At 43.3% G+C, this 27,774-nt stretch overlaps 1 protein-coding gene across 2 annotated transcripts in view; it reads right to left on the bottom strand.

Annotated features, from left to right (window-relative positions):
- Window positions 1–27,774, bottom strand: part of LOC139267278 (histone deacetylase 2) — a 93,337-nt gene that overhangs the window by 44,974 nt on the left and 20,589 nt on the right. For both annotated transcript variants that reach the window (XM_070885332.1, XM_070885331.1), the window contains 2 exons: window positions 1,363–1,475; window positions 1,145–1,262 (listed from right to left, as the gene is read on the bottom strand). In XM_070885332.1, coding sequence (XP_070741433.1) covers window positions 1,145–1,262; window positions 1,363–1,475 — 231 coding nt within the window. The remainder of the gene's footprint in view (window positions 1–1,144; window positions 1,263–1,362; window positions 1,476–27,774) is intronic.

The following is a 27,774-nucleotide window of genomic DNA, read 5'->3' on the forward strand; positions in this document are numbered from 1 at the left end:
GTAGTCTCAATTCATCAGCACATATTGCTTCTACTACTAACACAAGTGTCAGAACAGTAATGATTCAGTTGATAGACCTGTTGCTTCCAAGTCAGAAGGTTAAAGGTGTAAGCCCCACTTTAGGACTTGAGCATATAATGTAGGCTGGTATGTCATTGCAGTACTGAGGCGCCACCCTTCGGATGAGATGTTAATCAAGGCCCCTTCTGACTTGCAGTTGTTGAATTAATTCACCGTGAAGCATATTTCCAGGCAATTATGAGAAAAGTACAGCTTCCTTTAGTCTACCCAACCTCATTGAGCACAACTGCAATGGGGTGATAGTTCTATTTTCCACACCATGCAACCTTATGGAATCTGAGGAAAATTTTCATTTATGTGTTCCTTCTTGCCAGCCAGGAACAGAATTGAAGTTACACAATCATTTCAGATATGCAGCTGTCATATGAGAGAGAGAGAGAGAGAGAGAGAGGAGCTTTAATCAAATTGAGCGTTATATTTGAACACAGAACTGACTGGACGAAGTTCGAACTTTGGACTCCTTTGTACCAAATACTGGATGACATGTGTAATTTCCTAAAGAGAGACTTACATTTACATAGCACTTTTCACTACCTCAGGATATCCCAAAGCACTTTACAGCCAGTGAAGTACTTTTAACATGTAGTCACTGTTGTGGCAGCCAATTTGCATACAGCCAGGTCCCATGAACAGCAATGTGAGAACGACCAGATATTGTTTTAGTGATTTTGTTTGAGGGATAAATGTTGGTCAGGTCACCAGGGATAGCTGCGCTGCTCTTCTTCGAAATAGTGTCATGGGAGTTTTTTACGTCCACCCGAGAGATCAGATGGTGCCTCGGTTTAACGTCTCATCTGAAAGACGGCACCTCAGATAGTGCAGCACTCCCTCAGCACTGCACTGGAGTGTCAGCCTAGATTTTTGTGCTCAAGTCTCTGGAGTGGGACTTAAACCTACTACTTTCTGACTCAGAGATGAGGATGCTACACACTGAGCCACAATGATATAAATGTAATCAGAAATACCTCAGTCCAGCATTATCTATCTGTGGAGGGTTCATAAATTCTGAATTTTTGGTCCTATATGATTGCATTGTACAATACAACTTAAATTGTATTCTTACATCTCTGCATCGGTTTGCTGTATTCTGACATGTTATCTGGTCGTATTGACCGCAGAAATTTGATGTAGTCATCACTGTGATATTTTGTCATCTCCTCACTTGTGGCCTTGTGTGGTCGCTAATAGAAAAATAAAAAGAATAATCTGGTTACATTACTGCCAGTTCTCCTTCTCCACTCCCCAGCTAATCAGGTTTAGAAAATACAAGTACCAACTTACATAGATTTCCATCTTTCTGTACAAGCCATAATTCAGCAACAGATTATGGGTCATACGGATTCGGTGTGGTTTCATAGGGTGCCCCTGGCCATAATAGTAATTCCCTATGTCACCTATTAAAAGTGAAAAGGAACTGCTCATTAATCAAGAAAATTGCAGTTATGCAAGCATTTTTAAAGACTCAGCCTACATACTTTAGGTAAGCAAGATATCTGGTACTATTCATCAATTGAGTCCCAACAACTAAGTAATACAAAAATCAGTACCAAAGTACATTGTTCAGAAATTACTAAAAATGTATGTGCCAAAGACCCAATATGTCAATAGCAAATCATACATGTGGCACTGGAGAGAATTTGAATACTAAGTAGAAAAAAGGAACTCATGGGCACATTTGACAATACCAAAAGGTACAAACAAACTATTATACTATTACATATATTAGGTGAAGAAAGAAAATATATAAAAAACTGGCTAAGTTTAGCAATTACATAATGAGGTTTCCAGTCCATTTTATGAACTATGAGCTCCAATGCTAAGCCAGAGGAGGTCACAATGAATGACCAAAAAGTTGAACTTTCATTTCAAACAAAATCTACTGATTAGCGTTGTTATAAATCAAGTTTGGGAGAGGACAACACTGATTCCACATCTTAATTGAAAAGACTGGTTTAACAACCCAAAAAATAATTCAATTTGAAGTTTGCAAACAAAATCACATAAATTTTGCTTGGAGGAGCATCTTTTATGTTGATTAAACAAAATCTGCTGAGGGAGAAAGAGGGAAGCTTGCATTGTTCGGTCTTCAACTGCTTTATACATACAAGTATGTAAAGAGAAGAGGTCCTTCTACCTGTCCAACCCACTCCGAACAAGTCAAATAGTCCACACCATTGCACACTCTTTACAACTCATCTGATCCACTGAGGTGAATAACAAGTAAAATTTCTGAGAAAACCTTTCCTGAACCCCAACGATTAATTTGATTAAACCGGTAAGGACAAGAATCCAACCCCCCACCCCTTTAAACTACTGAATTCCCTGCTATGGCAACAGCATGATTGAAGGCAACCTTACAGTATAAACTACTGAATGTTCTTGCTGTTAGAAGCAGTGATACCTGTTGTGTACAGAAGAACTCCACGAGGCTGAGTACTGTGAGCTAAACTTAGTGTGACCTTAGTCTTTATTACAACTCCAGAGTGACTAAATAACATAGCAGCCAACTTTTTATACTGGCCCTGTACGTGTGTGCAGGTGACGATTAGGACTCCAACAGTCGTGCCCTCTGGTGGCAAGTATTACATTGTTACATACATAACAATACCCTTGAGTATGGGTTTTCCAACTGAAAGGACTATACCGTCGACAGCAAACCTAAATAAGTCCTGCCAGCAGCACTTAGGCCAGGTCCACCATTGTGGTTCTGGCTATGGATAAGCTGAGCTTTCCTACTGCCTATACAGTCAGGAATGCGCGCTTAGTTTTTCTGGCCTGTGTAGACCTTTCCTCAGTATCAAGGAAGATTCCCATTAGATTTATAGAAGCACAAATATAACTGTGCACCAACCGTGAATGAGTGTTGGCAGTGTTAAAGGTCACATTTGCAGCTTCAAAGCAATTGTGCATATCGGAGCTTGAACAGTTTCCTCACTGCCAAATCATCTTGTAATTCTGCACCAATGGGAAGCAGCACAATTACTTGAAACAGTTCATTAATAAAATGAGGCAAAACAAGCAATCGTTGTTACTTAATCTTGACTAATTACTCATCACTTCATATTACCTAATGTTAATCTGTATTAGACTTTCTATGAACGACTTAATAATATATGGCGGATGATACTTCTTGGCTTACAAATAGAAAGTACCAATCATTTATCAACTTTGTCCTTTTCAATTCAGTTAGCTCATTTCTACTAAGAAAGCATGGAATGAGAAAAGGACACACAACTCATTTAAGGTCTTTCCCAGCACAACATATTGGCAACATTTATGAGACCACCATCATCATCATAGGCGGTCCCTCGAACGAGGATGACTTGCTTCCACATGAGTTCACAGATGTTTCAATGAAGGACCCGATGTTCCAGTCCTGAACTCCAATTGAGGGGGGATCGGGGGCGGAGATGCATGTTCGTGGTTTAAAAAAAAGTGTGGGGTAACCATTGCGCATCAGCCACTACACGGGCTTGACAGAGCTAGGTCTTTATCCAGTGGTAAGGGTTAATGAGGACGACTGGAGATCTGCTCTGCTGCATGGACTGAATGTGCACACACATCACACGGTGGGCTGGCCCGTGCTGCCCCTGGGCCCTGGGCTCTTCTGGGCCCCGTATCCTCATTCGCCGCACCTCCGCCACAAAAACACTCGCCGCACCTCCACCACAATCACCCATCAAATCTCAGCCACGATCCCTCATCGCTCCACCGCCCTGATCACTCGTCGCAAGTTCGCCATGACCTTTCTGCTCCTCTGCTGTACCAGGGCCCAGCCGATGCTCCTGCTCACGCTCCAAACGGCGCGACCTGGGTCCTGATGACGTCACCCAATTGCCCACCTCGAAGCCATCGCACACTTGGAGCGGCTCATGCTGGAAGCTGCAGTGGCATGCTCCAGCTCTTATACTCCCGACCTGCGGTGGTGTTCTCTCGCAGCCCACTGTGCAGTCTCACAGGCAAAAAATTTCAGTGGTAGTACCTGCAATTTAACCATCCATTGATTTCAGTGGGCTGCAGAAATGGTACACAAGATCTCAGGAAAATTTCACCCAGAATCTAGTTATCATGGATTCTATCTAACTCTGAGGCAAGGTTCTGTAAAATTGCACCCTATCCCCATAAATAATAAAATAAACTTCACAGTATTGATCCAACATTGCCTTATTTATTCTCTGCAGCTCACGTGCATTTATATTCTAAATAGCATTAAATCATCTTTTTCCATATATATCTTTTCCATTTCTATTCATAACTACCAACTTTAATTGTGTTAATCAACATAGCTGTAATAGACTTTGCTGGAAGCCTATACTACACTATGGGCCCAAGTTTCCACATGATTTGCGCCTGATTTTTAGGAGCAACTGGTGGAGAACGGACTATCTTAGAAATCGCAATTCTCCACATTTTTTTTTCTGCAGTTCTCGTCAGGTAGAACAGTTCTACTTTAGAACAGAATTTTTTCTTCAAAAGGGGGCGTGTCCGGCCACTGACGCCTGATTTCAAAGTTTCCACAGTGAAAACGTACTCCCAAACTAAAGTAGAATGGAGCAAGTGAAGATTTTTGTAGAACTGAAAAAACCTGTTCTACACATTAAAAAATCAGGCGCAGGTTACAAATTAGGCGTCCAGAACAAGGTGGAGGGGGGAGGGGGGGGAAGGGAACTCATTAAATTCTACAATCAATTCTTATTTATACTTCTACAAATATTATACAAATAAATCCAACCTGAATAAACATTTATAAGCCAAGAAAAGATTAAATAAACCATCTTCCTACCTGTGTGAAAGTGCTTCAGACATCGTTCGAAGGAAACCGCCGTTTGCTGCCGCGCAGGGGAGGGAGGGGAAGGAGACAGCGGCTTGTTGCCGCGGAGGGGAGGGAGGGGAAGGAGACAGCGGCTTGTTGCCGCGCAGGGGAGGGAGGGGAAGGAGACAGCAGCTTGTTGCCGTGGAGGGAGGGGAGGGAGGGGAAGGAGCCAGCGGCTTGTTGCCGCGGAGGGGAGGGAGGGGAAGGAGACAGCGGCTTGTTGCCGCGCAGGGGAGGGAGGGGAAGGAGACAGCGGCTTGTTGCCGCGCAGGGGAGGGAGGGGAAGGAGACAGCAGCTTGTTGCCGTGGAGGGAGGGGAGGGAGGGGAAGGAGCCAGCGGCTTGTTGCCGCGGAGGGGAGGGAGGGGAAGGAGACAGCGGCTTGTTGCCGCGCAGGGGAGGGAGGGGAAGGAGACAGCAGCTTGTTGCCGTGGAGGGAGGGGAGGGAGGGGAAGGAGCCAGCGGCTTGTTGCCGCGGAGGGGAGGGAGGGGAAGGAGACAGTGAGAAGGGAAGCCTCAGTGCTGATGGCAATGTGATTTTATTAAAAAATGTTCAAAAATTAAACAGCTACAAAGAACTACAAAAATGGCCGAGTGCCAATTTTTTTTTCACACTGAGCATGCGCGAACGCTTCAACGCGCACGCGCAGCGTTGCCGGCAGTAATAAAACTAATTTAAATAGTACCCGTCCCCTCCCACTTACAAAATCGGCGCGAGTGTAGGCTCCGCCCCCCTGGGCGCCGCGCCAAACAGACAAGGAGCTGTAAATCGCTCGAGAATAGCGCGTTTTTTTTCTGGCGCCATTTTAGGCGCGAAAAACGGGCGCCCAGCTCGGAGGGGCGCCCGTTTTTTATCCTGTGGAAACTTGGGCCCTATAAGGGGGAAATATTTCTAATCTTAAGCCTTGCTTGAAACTCAATTACTTCATACTTGTGTCGTTTAGTTATTCAATCATAATCTAAATTAAATAACCTGCTTAGATCTACATTTTATCATAGCTTTTTAAAAACCTGGGGCTAGATTTTGCAGGGTCAGTGGGCGTGACAGGTCGAGTAGGAAGGTGTTTTTTTCCCCCAGCAGTAGGGACTCCGCTGTGAACCAGCCGCCACGTGCCTTTACTAAATGTCGGGTCCATGAGCGCTGAGCAGACTCAAAACACATTGTCAGGGGAGGCAATTAAAATCATTAGTGGCTTGTCTACAGCCACTCATCCATGGTTTCCCCCTCAGCTTTTTGGATCTGACAGGTCGCCCACTGGTTTCCTGCTGTGCCTAGACCTCATGTGTGAAGCTGAGGCAGGAGGTCAGTGGCCATTGAATCTACTGATGAGTTGACAGCTTCAAATGTCAAATCAAAGCTCCCAGCTGATTGAGAAATGTTCCCTTAGCCACTTGCTTCTCTAAACTGATTTCCTCTACAGATTCAAGATGCTGCAAGTCTTTACACAAGTCTCTATCCAATCTGACCTCATTACTTCTCCCACAGATCGCTTCTGTCATCTCTACTACATCTGCCATCTATTCCATCAGCATGGGTGCCCTTGATCTCTCACCTTGGTCCTCAGAATATCACCATGATTAGCCCGAACACCAGCATCATCAGGCACACCAGCAACAACACCAACCTTCTCCTCAATCAACTGATTCTGTACAGGATACAGGACATCAGTACCCAACCACATTGCTGCCCAGGAGGCAGGGATGGCCTCACCATGGCCAGATTTACTTCACTTGATGCTGTACACCTGGCTGCCACCTGATATGCCAGGTTGATACCACCCCACAAAGCATCCCTGCAATGCCCAAGCCATCCCTTTCACACTCATCACCATTGGGGGGGGGGGGGGGGGGGGGGGGGGGGGAAGAGTGGGGGTGGGTACCGTTATGTCTCATTATTCACTGCAACTCACTAAGCCACTTTCAAAGGTGCACACAAATCTGTCCACGAATGCAACGTGTTGAAAATAAAGGTTTCAATGTTTGACACCACATTAACAGAAACTTTACATAAAACACCCAAGTGCCTATCCTTGTGTATTTTTAGGTAGTATGATTGCACTAGGATGTGGGCAAATGTGAGGGGTGAGTGAGATAGGGATGAGATAATGTAAATAGAGAGGGATGAGTGGAGGTGCAAGGTAAGTTGGCATGAGTAAGGATGTGCAGGAGTAGGGTAGGGAAGGCAGAGTGATGGGGATGTGATGAGAGGCACAGCAGGATGAAGTAGAGTGTGGCTTTGTACTAATGTTTCGTGATCTACTGAGATGATTGAAACATTTGTAGCATTGCACCCAGGTTCCCCATACCATATCTCTGCTTGTACCCTCCTCTGCATTGCGCAACCAGGCAGTGTTGATTTCCTAGGAAGGTATCTTCTGCCCATGGAAAAGGAAGAGTGCCTCCCTGTGTGCTGTGACTCCCTCCATAAGCATATGGAGGGAGTCATGAGCGAGCCTGGGTGCAATGTTAGTCAGTGTTTGCAGCACCTCAATGTTGTAGAACACTGACAGCACAAATATCAAAAGAAAGTTGGCCATGGTCCCTTTAAGGAAACCGGCTGATGGCACATCAAATTACAACACCAGACTCGCTTCCTCTAATTGGCTTGGAAATGCACTGGGCAGGCTTAACAAGCCCAATCAGGGGAAATTCATTTCAGAGGCCAGGATAGAGATAGCAGCAGGGTCAGGACCCACCACCTACCCACCGAGGTTTGTAAAATTCAGCCCCTGGTTCTTGTCCACTCTTGTCTTTCTTTCTCCAATGAAGGCAAACTCAGTTCTTCGGGTTTCAATTTATAAAGAACAAATCATCCTCAGCAGTCTTCTCTAGCTCAACATTCTTCTGACGGCAAGGTAACTAAAGAATTACACAACCAGACTATATACAATTTGAATAATTGATTATGGCTTCTAATCACTCCAGAAAATTTCAGTGAATGATTAACAATCATATCTAATTATTTTCCGCCATTGCTAACAGACACCCTTTCATCATGTTCCGATGATTCAACATGTTTTATATTTATGCACATTAAAATCCATCTATTGCACCCTATTCAAACTATTTAATTTGTCCAGATCAATTTGAATGATGCTAATCTTCCTTACATAGAAACATAGAAAATAGATGCAGGAGTAGGCTATTCGGCCCTTCGACCTACGTTTATCACCTAATCATATATAGCTCGATGCTCGTAACTCATTTACCCAAGAGCTTGTTTCTAGTCATCTATTTTGCCTAGCTAATGCAACTTGCTATCTCTTCCTCTTCCCCTCTCCCCATTACCTTTATATTTCCACTCCATTAATCTCTGCAGCATTCACACTACTCCAGGAAAATATATTGTAGCTGTAAGGATTAACATTTTCAATGAACAGGATTACTTGCCTGCAAACAATAACTGGTAATTAGTTACTTGATGTTAACTGGAGAAGAACTTGGAGGGGGAGGATCCCGTTGTCATGGTCCACGTAGGAACCAATGACATAGATGAAGTTCTGCTGAGGGAGTTTGAGGAGCTAGGATCCAAATTAAAAAGCAGAACCTCAAAGGTAATAATCTCTGGATTGTTACCGGAGCCATACGCGAATTGGCATAGGGACAAACAGATTAGAGGTTTATTAATGCGTGGTTCAAAGAGTGGTGTGGGAGGAAGGTGTTTCACTTTATGGGGCACTGGCACCAGTACTGGGAAAAGAGGGAGCTGTTCCATAGGGACGGGCTCCACTTAAACCAGGCTGTGACTAGTGTTCTGGTGAACCGAATAACTAGAGCAGTAGACAGGGCTTCAAAATGATGGGGGGGATTGGGGGGATGGGGGGATGGGAAGATTCAGGAAAGAGTAAATTTAAAAGCAGCAAGAAAAATCTCAAGGCCCTACAGCAGAGCAAAGTTTTGGGTAAAAATAAGCAGAGTGGGTCAGGAAGGGACAGAGAGAACAAGAGAGAGGTGACATCAGGGAAGAATAGAAATAAGTCAAAGTAAAAGGCACTATATCTGAATGCGCCAAGCATTCGCAACAAAATAGATGAATTAATAGCGCAGATAGAAATTAATAGGTTTGATCCAATAGCCATTACGAAGACATGGTTGCAAAGTGGCCACGGTTGGAAAGTAAAAATTCCAGGATACTTAACTTTTAGAAGAGATATGCAAAATGTAAAAGGAGGGGTAGCCCTGATAATAAAGAATGGGATAAAGACAGTAGAGAGAAAGGATCTTAGCTCTGAAAATCAAGAAATAGAATCAGTTTGGGTGGAGCCAAGTAATATCAAGGGGCAGAAACCATTGGTGGGAGTTGATTATAGGCCCCCCAAACAGTAGTTGAAATGCAAGGCAGAGTATAAATCAGGAAATTAGAGACACATGAAATAAGGGAAATACAGTAACCATGGAGGTCTTTAATATAGACTGGGCAAACCAAATTTGCAGTAATAGTGTAGAGGACAAATTCATGGAATGTATACAAGATAGTTTTCTAGATCAGTATATTAAGGAACTAACTAGGGAACAGGCTATTTTAGATCGAGCATTGTGCAATTAGAAAAGGTTAATTAATAAGCATGTAGTAAAGGGATCTTTAGGGAAGAGTGACCATAATAGCGGGACTGACATATGAGGAGAAACTGGATCAACTGGGCCTTTATACACTGGCGTTTAGAAGGATGAGAGGGGATCTCATAGAAACTTAAGATTCTGACGGGACTACTCAGGCTAGATGTGGGACGAATGTTACCGATGATGGGAAAGTCCAGAACCAAGGGACACAGTCTTAGGATAAGGGGTAGGCCATTTAGGACTGAGATGAGGAGAAACTTCTTCACTCAAAGAGTTGTTAACCTGCGGAATTCCCTACCGCAGGGAGTTGTTGATGCCAGTTCATTGGATATATTCAAGAGGGAGTTAGATATGGCCCTTATGGCTAAAGGGATCAAGGGGTATGGAGAGAAAACAGGAAAGGGGTACTGAGGGAATGATCAGCCATGATCTTATTGAATGGTGGTGCAGGCTCGAAGGGCCGAATGGCCTACTCCTGCACCTATTTTCTATGTTTCTATATGATAGAATTTTATGAGTTTGAAAATGATTTAGTTGAATCTGAAACTAGGGTCTTAAATCGAAACAAAGCGAATTACGTAAATATGAGGAGCGAGTTGGCCAAGGTAGATTGGGAAACTACATTAAAAGGTATGATGGTAGACAAGCAATGGATAGCATTTAAAGAATACATAATTTACAACAAATATACAGTCCTTTAAAGCACAAAAACCCCACAGGAAAAGTGATCCAACCGTGGCTGCCAAGAGAAGTTAAAAATATATTAGATCAAAGGGAGAGGCTTATAATGTTGCCAAAAAGAGTGGTAAGTCTGAGGATTGGGAGGATTTTAGAATTCAGCAAAGGAGGACCAAGAAATTGATAAATGGAAAATAGAGAGTAAACTAGCTGGATATAAAAACAGCCTGTAAAAGCTTCTATAGGTATGTAAAAAGGAAAACATTAGCGAAAGTAAGTGTGGGTCCCTTACAGGCTGAGAAATTAAACAAATACTTTGTGTCTGTCTTCAAGGAAGATGCAAAAGACTTGCCGGAAATAGTGGAGAACCAAGGGTTTAGTGAGAATGCAGAACTGAAAGAAATTAGTATTAGTAAACAAATGGGACTGAAAGCCGATAAATCCCCTGGACCCGATGGCCTACATCCTAGAGTTTTGAAAGAGATGGCTATAGAGATAGTGGATGCATTGGTTGTCATCTTCCAAATTTCCATACATTCTAGAACGGTTCCTGCAGAGTGGAAGGTAGATAAGGAGGGAGAGAGAAAATGGGGAACTACAGACTAGTTAGCCAGACATCAGTAGTAGAAAAAAATGCTCAAATCTATTATTAAGGATGTGGTAACAGGGCATTTAAATAATAAGATTGGGCAAAGTCAACATGGATTTTTGAAAGGGAAATCATGTTTGACAATTCTGTTGAGTTTTTTGAGGTTGCAACTAGCAGAATAGATAAAGGGGATGTGGTGTATTTGGATATTCAGAAAGACTTCGATAAGGTGCAATACAAGAGATTAGTGAAAGAAATTAGGGCTGATGGGATTGGGGGCGATATACTGCACTAGAAAACAGAGTAGGAATAAATGGGTAATTTTCGGGTTGGCAGGCTGTAACTAGTGGGGTACCGCAAGGATCAGCTGTTCACAATCTATATCAATGATTTGGATGAGGGGACCAAATATAATGTAGTCAAGTTTGCTGATGATACAAAGATGGGTGGGAAAGCAAATTGTGAGGAGGACACAAGAAATCTGCAAAGGGATATAGGCAGGCTAAGTCAGTGGGAAAGAATTTGGCAGATGGAGTATAATGTGGGAAAATGTGAGATAATCTATTTTGAAAGAAATAATAGAAAAGCAAACTGCTGCAGTACAGAGAGACCTGGGGTCCTTGTGCATGAAACACAAAAAGTTAGTATGTAGGTACAGCAAGTAATCAGGAAGGCAAATGGAATATTGGCCTTTTTTGCAAGGGGCATAGAGTATAAAAGCAGGGATGTACTTCTACAACTGTACAGGGTATTGGTGAGGCCACACCTGGAGTACTGCGTACAGTTTTGATCTCTGTATTTAAGGAAGGATATATTTGCATTGGAGGCTGTTCAGTGAATATTCACTAGGTTGATTCCGGAGATGATGGGGTTGACTTAAGATAGGTTGGGTAAATTGGGCCTATACTCATTGGAGTTCAGAAGAATGAGAGGTGATCTTATTGAAACTTATAAAATAATGAGGGGGCTCGACAAGGTGGATGCAGTGAGGATATTTCCATTCATAGGGGAAACTAAAACTGAGGGACATTGGGCCCAAGTTTCCCCAGGAGTTGCTCCTTTTTTTGGAGCAACTTGATTTTTCTGGACTATCTTTTTAGTTGCAATTCTGGCCATATAAATTGCGCCAGTGTAAGTGAGTTTGTTAGTTAGGTTTTTTTTTAAAGTTCAGTTTTTTTTCCCAAAAGGGGGTGTTCCCAGCCACTTACCCCCATTTTAGGCATTTGGCCAGCAAATAGTTGCCCCAAATTAACTTAGGCCAGCGTATGTTGCCACTTCTGTCCGCACAGAAAAACCTTACCTAGTGTTAAGGAATCGGCGCAAGTAACTACATTTAAAGCACCACCAAGCACCAAACAAAGCACAAAAAGTAATAAGCAATTAATTAACAAATAAAATAGAAGGAACCCTACACCTAAAGCACCAAGACCAAAGTAATAAGCAATCAATAAATAATAAGAAAATAGAAGGAGCCCTGCATCTAAAGCACCAAAATCAATCAATAAATAACAAATAAAAAATAGAAGTCCGACCTTAGGGAACGTAGTGGGTCGCCGATGAGGGAGCCCATTCGGCCAGGCTAGGAACGGCGAGCTTAGGATCCCTCCCACACAGCCTGCAGCGCGTACTCACAGATTCGGCCTGCCAGGAGCTACTGCACATGCGCGGAGACTCTAGCGTGCATATGCAGAGATCCCAGCACTGTTTTCACCGCTGGGACCTGGCTCCACCCCCAATCCATTGGGCCACGCTGCGCCACGACCGAAGAGAGGAGAATACCGACGTCTTTTTTCGGTGCGCTTGGAGGCGGACAAAAGCGATGCACCTCGGGTGAGGGCGCCAGAAAAACAGATCAGGGAAACTCTAGCCCAAAGTCTTAGAATAAGGGGTCATCCATTTAAAACTGAGATGAGGAGAAATTTTTTCTCTGAGGGTTGTAAATCTATGGAATTATCTGCCCCAGAGAGCTGTGGAGGCTTGGTTATGGAATACATTTAAGGTGGAGATAGACAGATTTTTGAGTGATAAGGCAGTAATGGTTTATGGGGAGAGGGCAGGGAAGTGGAGCCGAGTCCATGACCAGATCAGCCCTGATCTTATTGAATGGCGGAGCAGGCTCGAGGGGCCAAATGGCCTACTCCTGCTCCTATTTCTTATGTTCTTATGTAATGTATCCAAGTTTGCTGATAATACAAAGCTAAATGTAAACATAAGTTGTGTTGGGGAAATTGATGGGATTGAAGGCTGATAAATCCCCAGGGCCTGATGGACTGCATCCCAGAGTACTTAAGGAGGTGGTCTTGGAAATAGCGGATGCATTGACAGTCATTTTCCAACATTCCATTGACTCTGGATCAGTTCCTATAGAGTGGAGGGTAGCCAATGTAACCCCACTTTTTAAAAAAGGAGGGAGAGAGAAAACAGGGAATTATAGACCGGTCAGCCTGACATCGGTAGTGGGTAAAATGATGGAATCAATTATTAAGGATGTCATAGCAGTGCATTTGGAAAGAGGTGACATGATAGGTCCAAGTCAGCATGGATTTGTGAAAGGGAAATCATGCTTGACAAATCTTCTGGAATTTTTTGAGGATGTTTCCAGTAGAGTGGATAAGGGAGAACCAGCTGATGTGGTATATTTGGACTTTCAGAAGGTGTTCGACAAGGTCCCACACAAGAGATTGATGTGCAAAGTTAAAGCACATGGGATTGGGGGTAGTGTGCTGACATGGATTGAGAACTGGTTGTCAGACAGGAAGCAAAGAGTAGGAGTAAATGGGTACTTTTCAGAATGGCAGGCAGTGACTAGTGGGGTACCGCAAGGTTCTGTGCTGGGGCCCCAGCTGTTTACACTGTACACTAATGATTTAGATGAGGGGATGAAATGTAGTATCTCCAAATTTGTGGATGACACTAAGTTGGGTGGCAGTGTGAGCTGCGAGGAGGATGCTGTGAGGCTGCAGAGCGACTTGGATAGGTTAGGTGAGTGGGCAAATGCATGGCAGATGAAGTATAATGTGGATAAATGTGAGGTTATCCACTTTGGTGGTAAAAACAGAGAGACAGACTATTATCTGAATGGTGACAGATTAGGAAAAGGGGAGGTGCAAAGAGAGCTGGGTGTCATGGTACATCAGTCATTGAAGGTTGGCATGCAGGTGCAGCAGGCGGTTAAGAAAGCAAATGGCATGTTGGCCTTCATAGCAAGGGGATTTGAGTACAGGGGCAGGGAGGTGCTGCTACAGTTGTACAGAGCATTGGTGAGGCCACACCTGGAGTATTGTGTACAGTTTTGGTCTCCTAACCTGAGGAAGGACATTCTTGCTATTGAGGGAGTGCAGCGAAGGTTCACCAGACTGATTCCCGGGATGGCGGGACTGACCTATCAAGAAAGACTGGATCAACTGGGCTTGTATTCACTGGAGTTCAGAAGAATGAGAGGGGACCTCATAGAAACATTTAAAATTCTGACGGGGTTAGACAGGTTAGATGCAGGAAGAATGTTCCCAATGTTGGGGAAGTCCAGAACCAGAGGTCACAGTCTAAGGATAAGGGGTAAGCCATTTAGGACCGAGATGCGGAGGAACTTCTTCACCCAGAGAGTGGTGAACCTGTGGAATTCTCTACCACAGAAAGTTGTTGAGGCCAATTCACTAAATATATTCAAAAAGGAGTTAGATGAGGTCCTTACTACTAGGGGGATCAAGGGGTATGGCGAGAAAGCAGGAATGGGGTACTGAAGTTGAATGTTCAGCCATGAACTCATTGAATGGCGGTGCAGGCTAGAAGGGCCGAATGGCCTACTCCTGCACCTATTTTCTATGTTTCTATGTGAGGAGGATGCAAAGAGGCTTCAAGGGGATATTGACAAGCTAATCGAGTGGGCAAGAATATAGCAAATGGAATATAATGTGGAGAAATGGGAAGTTATCCACTTTGGTAGGAAAAATAGAAAAGCAGACTATTTTTTTTTTTAAATGGTGAGAGATCGGGAAAAATTGGTGTTCAGAGGGAAATAGGTATCCTTGTACACAAATCACAAAGTTAACATGCAGGTACAGCAAGCGATTAAGAAAGCAAATGGTAAATTGGCCTTTTTTGCAAGAGAATTTGAGTACGAGTAAAGACGTCTTACTGCAATTATACAGGGCCCTGGTGAGACCACGCCTGGAGTATTGGTCTCCTTACCTAAGGAAGGATATACTTGCCATGGAGAGAGTGCAATAAATGTTCACCAGACTGATTCCTGGGATGGGGGATTGTCCTATGAGGAGAGATTGAGTAGACTAGGCCTATATTCGCTAGAGTTCAGAAGAATGAGAGGTATCTCATTGAAACATACAAGATTCTTACAGGATAGATGCAGGGAGGTGGTTCCCCCTGGCTGGAGAGTCTAGAACCAGGGGTCAGTCTCAGAATAAGTCACATTGAGGACTTGTTTTTGTTTTATCTATATGCAAATCATATTAATGTGGTGATATTAATGCTGGGAAATTGAATATTTTAATACTCTTGGTACCCAATAGGCATTAAATACTCCCAGATGAGATAGATCATAGGCAGAAGAGTGAAAACATTTCCACCCTGCACCAATTTTTTTTTAAAAAAGCATCCTACTAAATCACTAATCTTTAAAACTTGTGCCACTAAAGTACATACTACCAGGATCAGGCAACAATACCATCATTCGTGCCTTCACCTTGCTTGGGTATTCCAGAATGTCATTGGGTTAGAAGAATCTACTCCATGAGCAGCCACATTGTTCATAATTCAAAGTCAGAGCACATTGGAAACTAAAAGCACTCTGATTTAAAAATGACAGCATAAATTAGCGAAACACTGAAAGGCTGATGCGATAGACAAGAATTTCACACGCAAATCCACACTGCATAAACTCTAAGAACTCTCCTTGCCACTGAAACACCCAGTTATTCAAAACTCTGCTGCCAGTATCCTATCCTGCACTAAATGTTACTTGTCCATTACCCCCATTTACCTATACTGGCTCCCTATTCCCTAATACATGGATATTCAGCTACAAACCCCATCATGGCCTTGCCTCACCCTACCGCTACAACCTCCTTCATCCTTATATTTCTTCCTGTGCCCTCAAGTTCTTTGATTCTGACTTTCTGCGCACCAACCCCTCCACCATTTTACCATTGGAGACAGAGCGCCTTCACCTCTACTCTAAGGAACTCTCTCCTTAAGCCTTTCTGCCTTCACCTTTCTCTCGATCTTTAAAACCTCTCTTTAACCAAGCTTTGTCACCTCTCCCAGCAGTCATATTAAGACCCAGTGTCCATTCCTTTCTTCCCCTGAACCTTTCTCTGCACTATATAAAAGCACATTGTTGTTGCTGCCAATGTTTCTGTTGTACAGTGTAGCTGTAATTCCACATTAGAGTTCTACAAGGGTAGAATTTGGCACCATGGGCCCAATTCTCCCCAACCCCTTTTTTCGGCACACTTACCTTAAATGCGTCGACTTTACATGCTAAAAACGGCGCCAAAAAAAAGGGGCTCCATCCTGCCTGCTCTCCAGTATCCCAGCGTGGCGCAGCTTGTGAAGTGGGAGGGCGAAGCAACAGGCCAGCGCAAAAAGCACTGCCGGAAGCTGTGCGCATGCTTCTACCCTCCCAGCGTGTCCTGCAGGCTGTGAGCAGGACCTGATGCTTGCAGCCCCTATCCCCGGCCGAAAGTACACCCCGATCTTCGCCGCACCCTATCCCCGGCCGAGTAGTCTCCCGCACTGGCCGGCCGGCCAACTGACTTCCCGGGCCGAGGTATTAATTTTTATTTATTGATGCTTGTGCTTGAGAGTTTTGATTGGGGGGGGGGGGGGGGGGAGAGAAAGACAAAGTGTTTTGATGGGGCGGGGGGAGAGAAAGGGAGAAAGGATGTTTTGAAGGGGGGGAGAGACAGAGTGTTTTGATGGCGGGGGGGGGGGGGAAAGAAAGAGTGTTTTGGTGAGGGGGTGGACTTTAAAAACAAAACTTGATTCTGGCATAAAGATAGGACTTCAATTTTTATTTGTTATTGATTGATTGCTTGCTTATTACAAAGCACTAAACAAAGCACAAAAAGTAAGTGTTGGTGCTTTAAATGTACTAACCTACGCCGAATTCTTAACTGCCCGCAATGTTTTTCAGAGCTGGCCACATATGCTGACCGAAGTCGATTTGGAGTAAGTTTTAGCTGGCCAAAGTGGCATAAATGGCCAAAACTGGCCTAAGTATCTATTGAAAAAAAAACTGAACTAAAAAAAAAATCGCACCCAACTGACTTACTCTGAAGCAAATTTTTTGGGGAAAATGGCATTTTTTAAACTTACACCAGAAAAAACTTACTCCAAAAAAATTGATGCAAGTCATGGCCAAAATTGGGCCCCAAATCTTAGCCTACATTAAAGGACTCTTGCTGGGAATATAAAATGCTCACTTCTTAAAGATACTTCTCGGTATGATAAGAGGATAAAATCTTGCAAATATTTACTCAGTGGGGAAAAAACAAATTCCATTTATCAAGCAGCACAGTTTGTATTCACTAAACTCCACCAGAAATTAAATATTTAAAAGTATTTCCTCAGAATTGCAATCTCTCACTTCGACATACAGGACAATGCAGAAAACAAAGAAGTAGGGGTGTTAGCTTGCAAACAGTATCCAACGACAGGTAATTACATTTCAGAAATGACGACATGGGACTATTTATTCAAAAATCAACCAACGCATTCTTTTGTGATTCTGAGGCTCATAACATTTTGAAATCCACACTCACTGGTTTATTCAAGAAAACATAAGACACAAGAATAAATCAGTCAAGCAGCATTTATTTCTACATACTGCCAGGGCTGGCAAGACTTCCATAAGCCTTTACTATTGTTTATATTTATGGATAAGAGGAAATGCAGACACTGAGCATTTCAAACTTTATTACAGTATACACAAACAGACATCCATGGCAAAGTGTTTATTTATGTTGGGGAGCTTTTTTCAGCAACTGATTTTTCTTACTGAATTTATGCTAAAACTATCAAATGTAGCACCTGTTAAAATCAGTTAATATACAGTGCGGAACTATAACTCATTGTAAAAAGCAGAGGATGACCAGTATAATATAAAAAATCATATTGCTGGCATAAAATCAAATAATGTTTCCAACAATAGTAAGGAGTACCTTTATTGCTAGGCCTAAATATCTTAACATTGACTTCCAGAGATTACTGGAATTGCAAATTAGACCTCCATAACTGCAATTTGGAAATAAAAAGTATTCCTAAAATACATTGGCCTGAAATTCTGGAGTAGCTAAGGAGTATACCGCTGACCTCCGAAAGAAATCCGCACTTACCTGGTGCTAGGCTTCCTTCGAAAACTTGCATTGTTTCTCTGCGGAGTTGAGCACAGAGTAGTGGCCCACGGATCCGAGGGGTGCACCGTGTGCGTAACCGTACCTGGGATCATGTAGAGCGGTGCTCCAATCAGGAAACAGAAATCTCTGATGCCCATTCATGATTTTTTAGTCTCACTCATCCCAGCAAATTAATAAATAAATCAATCTGCCATACTTGGTAGAGTTATGCTGGGATCAGGAGACAGTTATGAGGAGAGAGATATTTATTGAAAATTTGTGTCATGACGGATGTATATTTCCAGCTGCTGAATATCCCCCTTACGCTGTACAAACAGGCTCTGTTTGCACCAGGCGTAAAATTTTACTGCGTAATTGCTTGCCAATTAGCCCATCTCTGCGCCAGCAACAAGGATTCTCAGAACTTGACAGATTGCAAGTTCAGGATAAGCGCAAGCGCAAGTGGAAATCCCCAACTTGGTGTCTATTTCAACAGCGGTATGATGGCTGACTCATACGCCATCATACCGACTGCAAATTTGCCCCAATATGTAAATTTTCATTCTTTTTTGCATTCAGACAAAGGATTTGGGGGAAAAAAGTACATTCTACTGGATTGGGACTGGGAGTTGCAAATAACTTCAAATGGATAGTCACAAACTACAGAATCTAAATGGGCAGCTGTAGACAGTGCTACTTACTTTCCTCTATATAATGATAGAATTCAACATAGAGTACTCTGCTCCTTAAGTTCGTCAATTAACTCAAATTATAATTCAATTTTAGCACAAAATTCCTGCATTCCTTTCTGATTCAATTCTTTTTTGTAAAATTGGAAGTGAAATAAAATTTTAATGCCCAAAACGGGCGAGTTTGGGTCAGACTTAGAACTGAATCTTTAGATTCAGAAAGCATTTAAAAAAGACTGGTAAAGGTTCACTCTTATATCATCTGGTCTCTTCAAATTAAACTCATTGCAGACACACCCTTTAGCTAACCACTTAAAAGCAAATACAAGTGAAAGGAAAAACTGAAAATGCTGGAAATACTCAGTAGGTCTATCTGCACTTGAAATGAGAAAAGAAAGTTATGCAGGTGTATACAGATTTAACAACAGGTTTATACCCAAAACATTTTCTCTTTTAAGGTGCAGAGTGACCTATTTCACCCATTTTCTTTTTATTCCACTTGCAAGTATCGTCACTGATAAGTACCTAAACAACAACTAGATTTTATGTAGCACCTATAATGTAGAAAATCATCTGAAGATGCTTTGAGGAATATATTTAGACAAAAGTCCATGCCGAGCCAAAGGAGGAGATATTAGGAGAGTTGACTAAAAGCATGGTCAAAGCGATGGGTTTTAAGGAGAGGCAGAGAAGTGTACAGAGGGAATTCCAGAGTTTAGAACTTGAACAGCTAAAGGCGCAGCTACCAATAGTGGGCCAAAAGGAGTGGGGGAAATGCACGAGGCTTGTGTCGGAGTAACAGAGTTCTCTGAATTGATCCCAGGCCGAGATAATTTTAACCGAACCCATCGGCAGAAAACTGATTGGCATATTAGAAGCTAATTGCAATGGAGTTTTGAATCTAGAAAGGTTAGCCTTTTGATCAGTGGTAGACATTTTAATTCTGCAGCTGGGATGCACTAAAAGGGCCCAATACAACAGTAAGATGAACTTTTACATTGAAGATTATCTATAAAGAGAAATTAAAAACCCAAAAGTGGCAAAACATTACCTAAAACCAAAGAGAATAATATAAGGCTGATTCCCCATTCGGGTGCTTCCAGCAAGAAACTGCATTTACATAGGGTATACGGCACAGAAACAGGCCATTCGGCCCAACCAGTCCATGCCAGCGTTTATGCTCCACTCGAGCCTCCTCCTGTCTTTCCTCATCTAAATCTATCAACATAATCCTCTATTCCCTTCTCCCTCATATGCTTATCTAGCCTCCCCTTAAATGCATCTATACTATTCACTCCCTGTGGTAGCGAGTTCCACATTCTCACCACTCTTTGGGTAAAGAAGTTTCTTCTGAATTCCCTATTGGATTTCTTGGTGACTATCTTATATTGATGGCCTCTAGTTATGGTCTTCCCCACAAGTGGAAACAGTCTCTCTATGGCCACTCTATCAAAACCTTTCATAATTTTAAAGACCTCTATTAGGTCGTCCCTCAGCCGCCTTTTTTCAAGAAAACAGAGACACAGCCTGTTCATCCCTTCCTGATATGTATACCCTCGCATTTCTGGTATCATTCTTCTAAATCTTCTCTATACCCTCTCCAGTGCCTCCAAATCCTTTTTATAATATGGTGACCAGAACTGTAAGCAATATTCTAAGTGTAGTCTGATCAAGATTTGATACAAGTTTAGCATAACTGTCTTACTTTTCAATTCTATACCTCCAGAAATAAACCCGAGTGCTTTGTTTGCTTTTTTATGACCTTGCTAACCTGTGTCGCATCGTTTAGTGATTTGAGTATTTGTACTCTGAGGTCCCTTTGTTCCTCTACCCCATCTAGACTTGCATCCTACCCAAATATAATACCTCACATTCATCCATGCTGAACTTCATTTGCCAATTATATGCCCATTCTGCAAGTTTATTAATGTTCTTCTGTAATTTGTTGCAGTCCTCCTTGGTATTGACTACCCCTCCTCCCCCCACCCCCACCCCCCAATTTAGTGTCATCCGCAAATTTTGAAATTGTGTTTTTGATTCCAAAATCTAAATCGTTAATATAAATTGTGAACAGTGGTCCCAGCACTGATTCTTGTGGAACACCACTACCCACCTTCTGCCACTGTGAATATCCCTACTCTCTGCTTTCGGTCTTGAAGCCAGCTAACTACCTTTTTGCTAATTGTCCCCTGACTCCGCATTCTCTGACCTTGTTCATCAGTCAATTATGGGGTACCTTATCGAAGGCCTTTTGAAAATCTAGATAAATTACATCTACTGCATTACCATTGTCTACTCTTTGTTACCGCTTCAAAAAATTCAATGAGGTTGGTCAAGCAAGACTTTTCTTTTTGAAATCCATGCTAACTATTCATTATATTTTTGCTTTACAGATGTTCTATTTTCTCCTTTAGTAAAGATTTCATTATTTTTCCTATCACCGATGTTAAGCTAACTGGTCTATAATTCCCTGGACACGTTCTAACACCCTCCTTAAATCATCATCATCATCATCATCATAGGCAGTCCCTCAGGATTGAGGAAGACTTGCTTCCACTCCTGAAGTGAGTTCTTTGGGGTGGCTGAACAGTCCAATATGAGAACCACAGACTCTGTCACAGGTGGGACAGATAGTCATTGAGGAGAGGGGTGAGTGGGACTGGTTTGCCGCACGCTCTTTCCACTGCCTGCGCTTGATTTCTGCATGCTCTCGGCGACAAGACCAGAGGTGCTCAGCGCCCTCTCAGATGCACTTCCTCCACTTAGGGTGGTCTTGGGGCAGGGATTCCCAGATGTCAGTGGGGATGTCACACTTTATCAGGGAGGCTTTGAGGGTGTCCTTGTAGCGTTTCCACTGCCCACCTTTGGCTCATTTGCTGTGAAGGAGCTCAGAGTAGAGCACTTGCTTTGGGAGTCTCGTGTCTGGCTTGCGGACTATGTGGCCTGCCCAGTGGCGCTAATCGAGTGTGGTCAGTGCTTCAATGCTGGGGATGTTAGCCTGAAGGAGGACGCTGACGTTGGTGCACCTGTCCTCCCAGGGGATTTGTAGGATCTTGCAGAGACATCGTTGGTGATATTTCTCCAGTAACTTGGTGTGTCTACTGTACATGGTCCATGTCTCTGAGCCATACAGGAGGGCAGGTATTACCACAGCCCTGTAGACCATGAGCTTGGTGGTAGTTTTGAGGGCCTGGTCTTCAAACACCCTTTTCCTCAGGCGGCCGAAGGCTGCACTGGCGCACTGGAGGCGGTGTTGGATCTCGTCGTTGATGCCTGCTCTTGTTGATAGGAGGCTCCCGAGATATGGGAAGTGATCCACGACGTCCAGGGCCGCGCCGTGGATCTTGATGACTGGGGGGCAGTGCTGTGCGGTGAGGACAGGTTGGTTGAGGACCTTTGTCTTACAGATGTTTAGCATAAGGCCCATGCTTTCGTACGCTTCAGTAAATACGTCGACTATGTCCTGGAGTTCAGCCTCCGTATGTGCGCAGACGCGGGCGTCGTCCGCGTACTGTAGCTTGACGACAGAGGTTGGGGTGGTCTTGGATCTGGCCTGGAGACGGCGCAGGTTGAACAGTTTCCTGCTGGTTCTGTAGTTTAGTTCCACTACAGCAGGGAGCTTGTTGACTGTGAGGTGGAGCATGGCGGCGATTGAGAAGAGGGTTGGGGCGATGACGCAGCCCTGTTTGACCCCGGTCCGGACGTGGATTGGGTCTGTGGTGGATCCGTTGGTAAGGATCACAGCCTGCATGTCGTTGTGGATAGGCAGAGGATGGTGACGAACTTTTAGGGGCATCCAAAACGGAGGAGGACGCTCCATAGACCCTCGGGGTTGACAGTGTCAAAGGCCTTCGTAAGGTCGAAGGCGGCCATGTATAAGGGCTGGCGCCGTTCCCTGCATTTTTCCTGTAGCTGTCGCGCTGCATTACATTAGCTATCTGCCAGTCCTCTAGCACTACACCTTTTTCGAACAAATTAAATATGTGTAGTAATGCCTCTGCTATCTCTTCCTTAGATTATTTTGAAATGTGTGAATACAATCCATTATCCTCTTTGAGTTTGATTAGTTTATTTAATATATGCCCTTTTTTTACTTTAAATGCACTTCTCATTTAGAAATTGTTGGTTGGAAAATCAAGAGCTGTAGCCTAAAATTTTCCAACCAGCACTGCCTGTGAGCATTGGTCCTTGGTGGGAGCATCCAATGGGGCAAATCAGTCCTTAACCAATTCATAGGTGGTAATTTGGAAAACGTAATTGAATCAGGTGCAAAACAGGCTGTCAATTCACCATCACTAATTTTGCACCTAGCGATAAAAATTAAAATAACTCCTATAGATATCACACAAAATTGACACAGCACAGAAGGAGGCCATTTGGCGCATCATGCCTGTGCCAGCTCTTTGAAAGAGCTATCCAATTAGTCCCATTCCCCTACTCTTCCCATAGTCCTACAAATATTTCCACTCAAGCATTTATCCAATTCGCTTTTGAATGTTATTCTTGAATCTGCTTCCACCACCCTTTTGGGTGATGCATTCCAGATCATTACTCGCTGCATTAAAAAAATTCTTATCTCCCCACTGGTTCTTTTGCCAATTAAATTAAATCTGTCTTCTGGTTATCGACTCTTCTGCCATTAGAAACAGTTTCTCCTTAGTTATTCTATTAAAAATGCTTCATACTTTTGAACACCTTTATCAAATCATAGAACCATAGAAATTTACAGCACGGAAGGAGGCCATTTCGGCCCATCGTATCCGCGCCGGCCGACAAAGAGCTAGCCAGCCTAATCCCACTTTCCAGCTCTTGGTCTGTAGCCTTGTAGGTTACGGCACTTCAAGTGCACATCCAAGTACTTTTTAAATATAGTGACGGTTTCTGCCTTTAGCACCCTTCCAGACCCCACCCCACCACCCTCTGGGTGAAAACAATTCCTCTCAAATCCCCTCTAAACCTCCTTCAAATTACTATAAATCTATGCCCCTAGGTTATTGACCATTCTGCTAAGGGAAATAGGTCTTTCCTATCCACTCTATCTTGGCCCCTCATAATTTTATACACCTCAATCAGGTCTCCCCTCAGCCTCCTCTGTTCCAAAGAAATCAAACCCAACCTATCCAATCTTTCCTCAGCTAAAATTCTCTAGTCCAGGCAGCATCCTTGTAAATCTCCTCTGCACCCTTTCTAGTGCAATCACATCTTTCCTGTAATGTGACCACCAGAACTGCACGCAGTACTCTAGCTGTGGCCTAACTAGTGTTTTATACAATTCAAGCATAACCACCCTGCTCTTATATTCTATGCCTCAGCTAATAAAGGCAAGTATTCCATATGCCTTTTAAACCACCTTGTCTACCTGACCTGCTACCTTCAGGGATCTGTAGACATGCACTCCAAGGTTCCTCCGTTGCTCTACAGTTCTCAGTGTCCTACCATTTAATGTGTATTCCCTTGCCTTGTTAGCCCTCCCCAAATGCATTACCTCACACTTCTCCGGATTGAATTCCATTTGTCGTTGTTCTGCCCGCCTGACCAGTTCACTGATATCTTCCTGCAATCTACAGCTTCTTCCTTCATTATCAACCAGATAACCGATTTTAGTATCATCTACAAACTTCTTAATTATACCCCCTACCTTCAAGTCTAAATCGTTGATAAAGCACAAAAAGCAAGGGACCGAATACAGAGACGTGTAGGACTCCACTCGAAACAGCCTTCCATTCACAAAAACACCCATCAACCATTACCCTTTGCATCCTGCCTCTGAGTCAATTTTGGATCCAGCTTGCCACTTTGCCTTGGATCCCATCGGCGTTTACTTTCGTGACCAGTCTACCATGTGGGACCTTATCAAAAACCTTGCTAAAATCCATATACACTACATCAAACTCACTACCCTCATTGAACTTCTTTGTTACCTTCTCAAAAAATTCAATCAAGTTAGCCAGACCCACCCTTCCTTTAACAAATCTGTGCTGACTGTCTTTGATTAATCCGTCTCTTTCTAAAATGAAGATTTATCCTGTCCCTCTGAATTTTTCCAATAATTTTCCCACCATCGAGGTTAGGCTGACTGGCCTTTAATTACTCCATCTATCCCATTCTAAACAAAGGTACAACGTTAGCAATCTTCCAGACCTTACACACCACCACACCTGTAGCCAGAGATGATTAGAAAATGATGGTCAGAGCCTTTGCTATTTCCTCTTTTGCTTCTCTTAACATCTTAATCCGGGCCTGGAGATTTATCCACCTTCAAAGCTACTAAACCCCTCAATACTTTCTCTCTCATTATGTTTATTTCGTTTAGTATTTCACACTCCTCCTCCTTGATTGCATGTTTGCATCGCCCCTCTCTTTTGTGAAAACAGAGGCAAAGTACTCATTCAGAACCATATCCACGTCTTCCACCTCCACACACAGATTACCTTTTATGGTCTCTAATCGGCCCTATTCTTTTCTTTAGTTATCCTCTTGCTCTTAATATATTTATAAAACATCTTTGGGTTTTCCTTGATTTTACTTGCCAAAATGTTTTCATGCTCTCTTTGTTTTCCTAATTTCCTTTTTAATTTCACCCCTGCACTTTCTATAGTCCGAGGGTTTCTGCAGCATTGAGCCCTTGGTATCTGTCATAAGCCTCCTTTTTTTTCCTTTATCCTATCCTGTATGCCCCTTGACATCCAGGGGGCTCTCGATGTATTAGTCCCACCCTTTTTCTTTAAGGGAACATACTTGCTCACCCCTCAAGATCACCTCCTTGAATGCCTCCCACTCAAATCTCTCATTAATCTTTTCTGCTCTAAGTAGGACAACCCAGCATCCCTAGTCTCTCCACATAACTGAAGTGCCGCATCCCTGATACCATTCTAGTAAATCTTCCGGCAGGACGACTTGGCTCCAGACCTCATTCAGTATAGCCTTGGTCCAAACATGGACAAGAGAACTGAATTTCAGAGGTGAGGTGAGAGTAACTGTCCTCGACATCAAGGCAGCATTTGATAGAGTGTGGTATCAAGGAGGCCTAGTAAAATTGAAGTCAATGGGAATCAGGGGGAAAATGCTCCACTGGCTAGAGTCATAACTAACACAAAGGAAGATAGTTGTAGTTGTTGGAGGTCTATTATCACAACCCCAGGACATCACTGCAGGAGTTCCTCAGGGCAGTGACTGGGGCCCAACCATCTTTAGCTGCTTTATCAATGACCTTCCCTCCATCATTAAGGTCAGAAGTGGGGATGATCACTGACTATTGCAGAGTGTTCAGTGTCAGTCGCAACTCCTCAGATAACGAAGCAGTCCATGCCCGAATGCAGAAAGACATGGATGACATTCAGGCTTGGGCTGATAAGTGGCAATGACTATCCCCAACAAGCGAGACTCTAACCACCGCCTCTTGACCCTCAACGACATTACCATTGTCAAATCCCCCACCATCAACATTCTGGGGGTCACCATTGACCAGAAACTTAACTGGGCCAGGCTACAAGAGCAAGTCAGAGGATGGGTATTCTGCAGTGAGTGCCTCACCTCCTGACTCCCCAAAGCCTTTCCACCATCTACAAGGCACAAGTCAGGAGTGAGATGGCTATTCCTCAATGAGTGTAGCTCCAACATTGAAGAAACTGGACACCATCCAGAACAAAGCAGCCCGCTTGATTGGCAGCCCATCCGCCACATTAAACATGCACTCGTTCCACCAACGTGTCTGCAGTATGTACCAGCTACAAGATGCACTACAACAACTCACCAAGGCTTCTTGGCAGCATCTTCCAAACCCGCGACATCTACCACCTAGAAGGACAAGGGCAATAGGTGCATGGGAACACCATCACCTGCAATTTCCCCTCCAAGTTACACACCATCCTGACTTGGAAATATATCGCCGTTCCTTCATCGTCACTGGATCAAAATCCTGGAACTCCCTACCTAACGGCACTGTGGGAATACCTTCACCACAAGGACTGCAGCGGTTCAAGGCGGTAGCTCACCACCACCTTCTGAAAGGCAATTAGGAAAGTCCACATCCCAGGATTTAATATTTTAAAAAATCTCCTCTGCACCCTTTCTAAGGCTTTGACACGATACTCCAGCTGGGTCCTAACCAGTGATTTATAAGGATTTAACATAACTTCCTTGCTTTTGTACTCTATACCGGTCTATAAAGTAAAGGAACCTGTATGTTTAGTTTTTTTATAGCCTTCTCAACTTCTCCCATGTCTCACTGTTCCTGAACCCCTTTTAAAATTGTTCTATTTAATTTACGTTGGCTTTCCTTAATCTTCCTACCAAAATATATCACTTCACACTTCTCTGCGCTCAATTTCATCTTCCATGTATCTGCCCATTTCATCAGTCTGTATGTCCTCTTGAAGTCTGTTACTATTTTCCTCACTGCTTACACTTCTAGGTATTGTGTCATCTGCAAACTTTGAAATTATACCCTGTAGACCCAAGTCCATTAACATATATCAAAAGACCAGTGTGGGCACCATTGTATACTTCCCTCCAAACTGAAAAACAACCAGTCACCACTACACTGCTTTCTATCCCTTAGCCAATTTTGTATCCATGCTGCCAGTGGCCCGTTAATCCCATAGGGTTCAATCAGGTCATCAAAAGCCAAAAACTCCTAGTGCAGTAATTTTTCATATTATACATTTATTTGTTATGAATGCATCAGCAAGGCAGTGCAATGAGGTGATGAAAAATGGGTTTGTGGCTGCAATTTCCCCAAAGGATGAACATCACTCTCAACTGTGCCATTATTGGGAAGAGCCAAACAGTCTATGAGATTTCTTACAAGGAGGGAAGAGCAAATGTTTTAATTAAGTTAAGTTCAGCAGCATCAGAAGCCTCAGAATATGCCCCTTCCCAGTCCTTTCAACCAGATATATGTGCAGAAACCACAAAAGGAGGAAGGGGAAAGAAACTCAGCAGGTCTTGTTCCTCAGGTCAAAGCTCATTTTTGTTGCTTGGAATTGTCAAATGCAGTTGAATTGCTGTCACA

The sequence above is a fragment of the Pristiophorus japonicus genome, chromosome 7, assembly GCF_044704955.1.
Source record: "Pristiophorus japonicus isolate sPriJap1 chromosome 7, sPriJap1.hap1, whole genome shotgun sequence".
NCBI lineage: Eukaryota > Metazoa > Chordata > Chondrichthyes > Pristiophoridae > Pristiophorus > Pristiophorus japonicus.